This window comes from Muntiacus reevesi, chromosome 3 (genome assembly GCF_963930625.1).
Source record: "Muntiacus reevesi chromosome 3, mMunRee1.1, whole genome shotgun sequence".
In the NCBI taxonomy this organism is placed as follows: Eukaryota; Metazoa; Chordata; class Mammalia; order Artiodactyla; family Cervidae; genus Muntiacus; species Muntiacus reevesi.
The window spans coordinates 30,276,367-30,286,487 of NC_089251.1; the positions used below are offsets into that span (position 1 = coordinate 30,276,367).

The 10,121-nt window shown below is 41.5% G+C and overlaps 1 protein-coding gene across 4 annotated transcripts in view; it reads right to left on the reverse strand.

The window, feature by feature from the left end:
- Positions 1–1,823, reverse strand: part of ATAD2B (ATPase family AAA domain containing 2B) — a 120,454-nt gene extending 118,631 nt beyond the window's left edge. For all 4 annotated transcript variants that reach the window (XM_065928637.1, XM_065928638.1, XM_065928636.1 and 1 more), the window contains exon 1: positions 1,228–1,823. In XM_065928637.1, the coding sequence (XP_065784709.1) occupies positions 1,228–1,443 (216 nt within the window). In that variant the 5' untranslated portion in view covers positions 1,444–1,823. The remainder of the gene's footprint in view (positions 1–1,227) is intronic.
- Positions 1,824–10,121: the final 8,298 nt, after the last annotated feature.

Genomic DNA, 10,121 nt, shown 5'->3' on the forward strand with positions numbered 1-10,121 from the left:
GTGTCTATTGTATTTGCCTTTGTTCATTCTGATTAGTGTCAGAACTGTATGAGATACAGAGAAAAAGCATACACAAACATAATCTTATAAACCCCCACAGAAAATATTGCTTTCCTCCCCTAAGAATAACAAAATGGTGTGGATTTAAAGGAGTTATTTTAAATGAACAATGTCCAGTCAAATTGCTCTTAGAAAATTAGCCTCTCTCTAGACAAAAGCAACACACTTTTCTAAATTCATAACAAATCTCACAACACAACCTTATCGATTCCTTTAACGTGATAAAACGTATGTGGTAGCTCAGAGCTTTACCTTGTAATAAATTTCGGTATCTATCACTTTAAAAAAAAAAAAAAAACTAAATCATCACCGGTGTTCTTCAAATGTCACTTTCGCAGTAATGGTACAACGGTGGTGTTAACTCACCTTTTATAAACTATTCCTATTACCCGGACGGAGACATCCAAGAAACCAAACAATTTGGAGATGATAGTGCCTACTACCAGTAATATTCGACATGTTTCTTTAGACGTGCCCCTTTTGCGACCTTAAGGCTCTACTAGAAAACTCTACCGAGTCCCTTCTAGAACCCTGGTTAGCGGGCTGGCTGATTCCAGACATCACGTTTGATCGCTCCTGCCTGGAGAGGCGATAGTGTTGATTTTGTTTTTAAAGTTGCTGTCAGAGCAGCTACAAACTTTTTTCAGCATCCCTGCCTGGCTGCCAACTGGAGCTCTCCGCTCACTTCCTCACCAACTTGAACCACCCCCAAACAGTTTGAGAGTAAGCTGGAGTTAGACACCGGCAGGAGCTGACACACTTTACAGGAAGGGTTTGACACCGCAGAAAACTTTCACTTCTCCTCTCCAGCCCTTCCAAACGGGGACTCTGGCCCCTCGCTCATGCTCCCCTGGAATTCCTCTCTCGGGCCGGACAAGGACTCAGAAAGCAGGCTGTTCTGATGTTCCCGAGAAGACAAACACCACCACCCCCCCGGAATAACCCTCACCCCTGGACTCAAGTCCCGTTCTTCACACAAAAGAGCGCGGCCAGCAGAGCTGTCGCGGCCCTACCTAGCCGGCTGCCACCCTCCACCGCACCCGCAGACCAGGTCTCCAGCCGCCCGAGCGGTCCCCACCGGAGGCTTCCTGCCCCGACCCGGTCAGACAAAGCCCCGGCGGCCGGGCCAACCTGCCAGCCTCCGGACTCGGGCCGCCGCGCTCTTACCCGGGCCTCATCCAGAGCGACGCCGGCGCCGCCGCTTCCCCCGGCCTTGGCGGCGGGGCAGCTGGCAGCACGGGTCTTGGAGGAGCGGGTCCGAGAGGAGATGAAATGGCTGCTGCCTCCGGTCGCCCCGGGCTCTACTCCGGCCCCAGGCCCAGGCCCAGGCCCAGGCGACTTAGATCCGAGAAGGCGCAGAGAGCTCTTCCGGGTGTTCACCATGGTTCAGCCAGGAGGACGGGGTCCACGCCGCACCCGCGGCGCCCGCCGCGCCGGGGAGACCCAAGGAAGGCCGGCCCGCTGGCCGGGCAGTCAGGGCCAGTGGAGCCGGGCCGGGAAAGACAAGCCGAACCAGACTCCGAGGAGCGCAGATGAAGACAGGAGAGAGCAGGGCAAAGGAAGAGAAGTCGGCGTGCGAAGACAGGTAGCGGGAGACGGGAGCGATGCTCCGGGCCGACGGCTCAGACTCTCTGCCGGCTTCGCCCTCCTCAGCGGGAGCCGAGCGGAGCCGCCATTTCTGCCCCTTTCTCTCCCGTTCTCGCTCTCGAGCTCCGTGCGTCAGGACTCCAGCGCCGCAGGGCCGACGAGACCGCTTCCGGCCTGGCCGCTGCGGGGCGCTGCAAGGCCGGCCAGCCCTTCTCTTGCCGGCTTTTCCCTCTTCTTCCCCCGCCCCTCCAGTAGGCCCCTCCCAGCGGCGCGCTGTCAGCGCTCGGCGGCCACGGAAGGGACGCTCTGGGCTGTTAGCTCTATGGTTTCCAGGTCTGGCCGGCCGCCGAGGAAGTGAGGATGAGAAAAACCAGAATGTGCTCAGGACGAGTTAGCGCGCTGGAGTCGGTCGTGGAACCTTCATACCCGGCCAGGCCTGGCTACCCCAGCATGGCCATCATCACCCCCAGGTGCCCTGAATGGAGCCAGAAAGGACTGGCAAAGGCCGAGGATAGAGGGGGACCGGTGAAGACGAGGGCGTGGTGACTGAGGGGGAATCCCAGGGACCCCAAGGCAAGACATTGAACTTGAGTCGTACTTTTCAGGACTACAAAAATGTGAATGATAATTGTGATAAAAACAGATCTGTGTCGTATCTGGCACATGGTTAAGTTTAAGAAAGAACTAACGCTAGAACCCTGCGTCTTTAAACAAAGCAAGGCACTGTCGTTTTCTGTAACGTTAGCCAGACCTAAGGCGGAGTCCACGAAGAATGAATTCTTCTAAGAGCTTCCACTGTTTTCTGCCCGGGCAAGAATTAAAAATACAAAAGCTGAACACAAAGATACAAAATGTGCCATTTAACTTTCACAGAAAAAGATTAAGGGACACAATATGAAAAGCTATTCTGTAAATAAGAATTATATTCATTTCCAAAAATTGCCTCACCTATAAAAATTGAAGACTCGAGAAAAGTCTTGTAAAAATCAACAAGCTGCAACAAAATTAGAGAATTCCAGCCATCCAAGCTACTAATTGTTGAACAAAACTGTATAATGCACTGGGAATGGAAATGGCTTTTCTGTTGGAGAAGCAGTACAGATTCCAGGAAAGCAGACAAGTCCCTCTTACACTAATTTGCATACCACACCCTCCCCAGAACACTTCACCCACTATTTAAAACCCGCTTCTTGGGTATGGAGACCTCATAATACAAGATTTCAGTTTTCCTGGATCAACTAGCTATGAGATCATTGAACAAAATAAACAGTTTCATTTCCTCCAGAAAGAATCTGGCTTTATTATTCAAAGTATCCTGAAAAGGTGTATGGTATGCAAATTAGTAGACAAAGGACTTGCTTCTGTATTTGTTTTTGTAGTCCTAAACTGAGAAAGTCAGATTGTTATTTGAGTTACCACAACGTAGATCAAAACAGTCAATCCTAAAGGAAATCAACCCTGAATATTCATTGGAAAGACTGGTGCTAAAGCTAAAGCTCCAATACTCTGGCCACCTGATTTGAAGAGTCGACTCACTGGAAAAGACCCAGATGCTGGGAAAGACTGAGGGCAGAAGGAAAGGGAGCAACAGAGGCTGAGATGGTTGGATGGGATAACTAATCCAATGGACATGAGTTAGAACAAATGCTGGAAGTTAGTGAAGGACATGGAAGACTGGCGAGCTGCAGTCCATGGGGTCACAGAGTCAGACACAGCTTAGCTAGAGAACATCAAAAAAATGCCAACAATGTTGCCTTTTTCCTTCCATCTTCAATATTGGCTACACAAAAATTACCAATTTTGTAAGTTTGTTTTTTTTAATACATACTATTGTGACAGCTGTCATGATACAATCTAACAAAATTGTTTCAAATGAAGTTAAAGGCAACTAAGTGCTACTAGGAAAAAAAAAAAACTGTTTCTTGCTAGAAGTAACAAATGTGTACAGCTACAGCCTAACAGTGGATACAGTCTCAAGTGAGGATACTTGCCTAGCTTTGTAATATTAACATAACTTCGTAAGCTTATTAACTATCTTCAGTGATCCATTCCTTTCACAAACAAAATTTACTAACACCTACTAATGTGTTGGGCTTCTCTTGTGCCTCAGCTGGTAAAGAATCTGCCTGCAATGAGGGAGACCTGTGTTTGATCCCTGGGTTGGGAAGATCCCCTGGAGAAGGGGAAGGCTACTCACTCCAGTATTCTGGCCTGGAGAATTTCATGGACTGTATAGTCCATGGGGTCACAAAGTCAGACACGACAGAGTGACTTTCACTTTCACTTTCATTACTATGTTAAATACTAAATATATTTGACCATTAAACAGTCCTTCCTTCAAGAAACTTAATGCTTAACTCCTTAAATCAGACAGTAAAAGGCATATAAGACACTCATTGGAAGAAAAGCTATGACAAACTTAAACAGCGTATTAAAAAGCAGAGACGTCACCTTGCCAACAAAGGTCCATATAGTCAAAGGTATGGTTTTTCCAGTAGTTCTGTAAAACAGTACCTTTACTGGGCTTCCCAGGTGGTGCTAGTGGTAAAGAACCTGCCTGCCAATGCAGGCATAAGAGAAATGGATTCAATCTCTGGGTCAGGAAGATCCCCTGGAGGAAGGCAAGGCAATCCACTCCCGTATTCTTTCCTGGAGAATCCCAAGGACAGAGGAGCCTGGTAAGCTACAGCCCATAGGGTCACACAGAGTCAGACACAACTGAAGCGACTTAGCACATACCATTTACTGTTTATTCGAACCCTAACTGGTGTCAGATACTCTATCAGACCCGGAAACATGGAGGGTTGTTTGTTGTTGTTGTTGTTGTTGTTGTTGTTTTTATTAACAATCTAGTTCTGGCCCTCAAAGAACTCACAGACAAGAAGGGAACAGAGACAGGCAAGGAACCAGTAAGCTGCCGAACAATGTGATTAGAAAGAATAAGGCAGAAACCTCTAATTCAAGCAGAGTTTAGAGAAAGCTGAGAAGTGATGACTTCTGAGATACATCCTGAACCACAAAATGAAGAAAAAATGAACCCAAAAAATGAAAGTTTGAAGAAGATATGAAAGAGTTGCTTGTTTTACACAATAAAGAGAAAATAACTGAAAAATCAAGTAAAAGCATTTTTTAAGCCTTACTTTAAACTATAGGAGCTGGCAAGATGCTAAAGAATACTCAGACCAAAAACTAAGTCACAAGAGGAACCCAGACAAGCAAACAAAGCTGTAAAGACAGCTTTCACTTTCCGTACATTTGCTCAACTCCAGTGAGCTTGATCTATTTTTCTCTGCCTATGGAAGATAGAAGAGACAGAAGACAAAGTCCAGAACCTGCTTAGGTTACAGAATCTAATGTACCTTGCAAAATCCTGGTACAAAAAGGATATACCTGAGAAGGGTGAATTAGAAATAAACCAACCAGAACCTCCCTGGTGGTCTAGTGATTAAGAATCCAACTTCCAGAGCAGGGGACACAGGTTTGATCCCTACTTAGGGAAATAAGATCCCACATGCTGAGGGGCAACTAAGCCCTGGGTTTCAAGTACTTAGCCCAAGCACTCTGTAGTCCTCACAATAAAACTAGAAAAGTCCATACCACAATGAAGCTCCAGCATAGTGAAAAAAGAAAAAGAAAAGAAATCAACCAGTCTTCCTATCACTATTCTCCAGGAAGCTGCAAGAACTGTCTTGCTCAACACCTACACTAAGAATGAGAGGGGGAAAAAACATATCCCTTAAGAATTCAAAACAACAAACCAGTTCTCAGATTTATAGCCTAAAGTTACCAAATCTGATAGTATGAAACCTCAGGTTAAATCAAAAGATCCTAAGCACAAAGCAAGGGTTAAATGTAAATTATCTCCAAAAGAATGCACCTTCAACAGGATATGCAAATATATATAGTCTCATGAACATGACTTTGAAAAGTCATCAAAAACAGCCAACACATACACACACACACACACAAAAGCCCAGACAGCATAAAAGAATAAGACCCACAATTTTATATTGATTAGAAATATGTAACATGGACTTCATCAAATATAAGATTTTCACTCAGTGAATGGCCTGGTAAAGATTATGAAAAGTAAACAAAGGACTGGAAAAAAAATGTTTACAAATCACATATCTCACAAAGGACTCATCTAAAATATAAAAAGAACTCTCAAAATTCAACATTAAAAAAACAAACAATCCAATTAGAAAATGAGGAAAGGATCAGAAGAGCTATTTCACCTAAGAGTATATATACATGGAAAATAAGAATATAGAAAGATTTCAACATCACTAACCAGTAGTGACATGCATATTGAGACTATGATGAGTTATTATTACATACCTATTAAAAAACTAAAATAAAAATTAGGGTTTGTTTTTTTTTTTAATTTACCAATGCTGGTGAAGAGGCAAAGAAACTGGATCATTCAATCATTGCTGGTGAGAATGCAAATAGTACAGCAAATCCAAATCTGAAAAACAGTTTGCCTATTTCTTAAAAATCTAAATACAAACTTACGATACAGACCAGCAATTGCAACCCTGCATATTTATTCCAAAGAAATGAAGAGTTACATCTACATAAAAATCTGTAGACCATAGCTCATGGCAACTTTATTTGTAATAGCCAAAACAAACAAACAAAAAGTTGCTCATAGGTCAATGGTTAAATAAACTTTAGTACATCCAAAACACAATACTACTCAACAATAAAAAGGAATTAACTAGTGATATATACAAAAGCTTATGAATCTCAAATGCATTAAACTTAAACAGAAGGAAGGAAATAATATACATATGACAGCATAAAACAACATAATAGAAAACAAATAACAGAGAAATTAAAAATCAAAAGTTGATTCCTGGGAATTCTCTGGTGATCTAGTGGTTAGAATTCAGCACTTTTACTGAGAAAGCTAGGGTTCAATCCCTGGTCAGGAAACAGAGACACAAGCCACACATCACACCCAATATAAGATTTTTAAAGTTGCTTCCTGTAAAAAGGAAAAAGGACAGAGAGAGAGAGAGACAGAACGGAAAGATAATCCACTAGCCAGACCAATCAAGGGAAACAAAGGAGAGAAGACGCAAATTTCAAATTTCAGGAAGGAAGTATAAATATCACTCAAAATTTTAGACTTCAAGTCAGCAAACATTTTTCTGGTTATAAATGGCCAGTTTATAAATATCTAAGGCTTCACACATGGTCTATGTCACAGATTCTTTGTTTAGATTTGGGTTTTGGTTTGTTTATTAACAATCCTTTAACAATGTAAAAACCATTCTTAGTTCACAAATGTACATAAATAGGTCACAAACTAGATTTGGTCCACAGGTTACTAATTGCCAACCTTTACTATAAATATTAAAGGGACAATTAATAAATAAGAAACAACTTAACTTTGCGCCAATAAGTTCCAAAACATAGGTAGGCAAATTGCTTAAAATAAAGCTAATTACTAAAACTCATGCATGAAGAAACAGATAACCTGAATACCCCTATCATTAATTAAATAAATGAAATATGTAATAAAATACTATCCCACAAATATTACACCAGTCCCAGATGACTTCAGTGGTAAATTCTATTAACATCCAATATGTAAGGAAAAATAATGCCATCCCAGGTCAGGGAACTAAGATCTCACAAGCCATGTGGTACACGCAGAATGTAAAAAAATAGAAAGAAAGAAATTTAAACTGACTCAAGAAAAAATAGAAAATCTATAACAGAACTGTATTAAGAGACTGAATCAATAATCAAAACCTCCCAACAAAGAAAAACCCAGAACCAGATGACTTTACTGGTTCTATTAAACATGCCTATCAAACATGTAAAGGTGAACTAACACCCATCCTTCTCAAAATACTGAAAATAGAAGAGGACCCACTTTCTAACACAGTCTATGAGACCAGCATTACCTTGATACCAAAGTTAGATAAAGATATCACAATGAAGGAACTGCAGGGCAATATCCCTTATGAACGTAGGTGCAAAAGTCCTCAACAAAATACTAGCAAGTCAAATCCAGCAGAATATTAAGAGAACTCTACACCAGGACCTTGGTATCATGGTCAGATGGTATCTTCGATGGACGTGAATTTAAGCAGGCTCCAGCAGTTGGTGATGGACAGGGAAGCCTGGCGTGCTACAATGCAGTCCATGGGGTCGCAAAAAGTCAGACATGACTGAGTGACTGAACTAAACTGAACTGAACGCCATGACCAAGTGTGATTTATCCCAAGTCCATTTAATGGGGAAAAGGACAGTTTCCAGTGAGTGGTGCTTGGAAGACTGTATATTCACACACAAAAGAGTGAGGTTGGACCCATATCTTACATCACATACGAAGACTAATTCAAAATGGATTAAACACCTAATGTAAGAGCAAAAACTATAGAATGCTTAGGAAAAAACATAGAGGAAAATCTTCATGACATTTGATTTGGCAATAGTTTCTGTCAAAAGCATAAGAAAAAAAAGAAAAAATAGATAAATTGAACTCATCAAAAATAAAAACTTATGTATCAAATTTCACTTACGTATTAAGAGTGAAAAGACAACCCACAGAATAAGAGAAATGTTTATAAATCACATATCTGATAAGGCATTAAATTATAGAATATATAAAAAGCCCCTACAACTTGACAATAAAAAATAACCCTACTTATAACTGGGCAGGGCTTCCTTGGTGGTCCAGGGCTTAAGAGTCCACCTGCTAATGCAGGGCGCATGGGTTCCATGCCTGTTCCTGGAAGATTCTGATACCCGCTACAACATGATGAACTTTTAATACACTATACTAAGTGAAAGGTTAAATATTATATGATCCCATCTATAAGAGATAACTAAGATAGAGCAACTTCACAAAGACAGAAAATAGAGATTATCAGGGTCTGGAGGAGTTGAGATTGGATTGAGGTGTTATTGTGTAAATGGGTACAGAGTTTCTGTTTGGGTGAAGAAAAAGTTTTAGAAGTGGATATAAGTTACAAAAGTGGATACAATCTAGTTACACAAGATTGTGAAAGTAATTAATGCTACTTAAAAATGGTAAAAACCACAAGACAAACATAAAAATCTTGTGGTATTGGGAGCATTGTTCTATTGTTACAAAGCCAACAAACAGATCATCAGAACAGAATACAGAACAAGAATACAGGGCCCAGAAATAGCTCTTAGTGTTGATGGGAATTTGGTATATAAGATAGCATTAGAAATTTATAAGGAAAAAAGGGACTATTTGATAGACGGTCTTGGGACCATGGGCTTTATCTGTTAGATGTTACACCAGATAAGTACATGTAAATCTAAGCCCAAGATGTCAACTTGTTCTTTAATAAGCAAGATGGAAGGGCATTAAAATAGATTATTTGCTGAATATAGTTAAGCAGATTAAACTATTGGGTTAACTACAGATGTACTAGTACCACCTTCCCTGAGACCCAACTAAAAGATTAATAGGAAACCAATAAACTGATTTTCACTGGAAAAAAAAAAATGCAATACACCAAATTAATAGAATGAATTTGGACCATAAAGAAGGTTAAGTACTGAAGAATTGATGCTTTTGAATTGTGGTGCTGGAGAAGACTCTTGAGAGTCTTGGACAGCAAGGAAATCAAACCAGTCAATTTTAAAGTAAATCAGCCCTAACTATTCCTAGGAAGGACTGATACTGAAGCTGAAGCTCCAATATTTTGGCCACACCTGATGTGAAGAGCCGACTTACTGGAAAAGACCTTGAAGCTGGGAAGAATTGAGGGCATGAGGAGAAGAGAGCTAAAGAGGATGATATGGTTGGATGGCATCACTGATACTATGAGTTTGAGCAAATTCCAGGAGATAGTGAAGGACAGAGAAGCCGGGTCACAAAGAGTTGGACATGACTTAGCAACTGAACAATAACAACAACAATAGAATGAAGGGGAAAAAACACACTTTTCTGACACAGAAAAGCACTTGACAAAATGCAATAACCGTTTGGGCTTCCCTGGTGGCTCTGTTGGTAAAGAATCTGCCTGCAGTGCAGGAGACCCAGGTTCAATCCCTGGGTCAGGAAGATCCCCTGGAGAAGGGCATGGCAACCCACTCCAGTATTCTGGCCTGGAGAATTCCACGGACAGAGGAGCCTAGCAGGCGACAGTCTATGGGGTTGCAAAAAGTCAGACAGGGCTAGGGACTAAGCACATGGAAAGTCCCAAGCATACCTTTCAAACCTTTTAATCAGATAACACCTTGTCTAACTTGTTGGTTCTTTCCATAGATCAAAGAAGCCAAAATGAAGAACAAGTAATTAACAGATGGCCAGATCTCTTCCCTCCCTTCCCCTGAAAGAATCTCCCAAATTGTACAACCAAACCCTGTGAACAAGATAACACCTATAGGAAAATCACAATAAGTCAACAGGCCTGCAGGCCGTTGAGACAACAACAACTCTGACTCTTAATCTTAATAATAATTAACTGAGATTA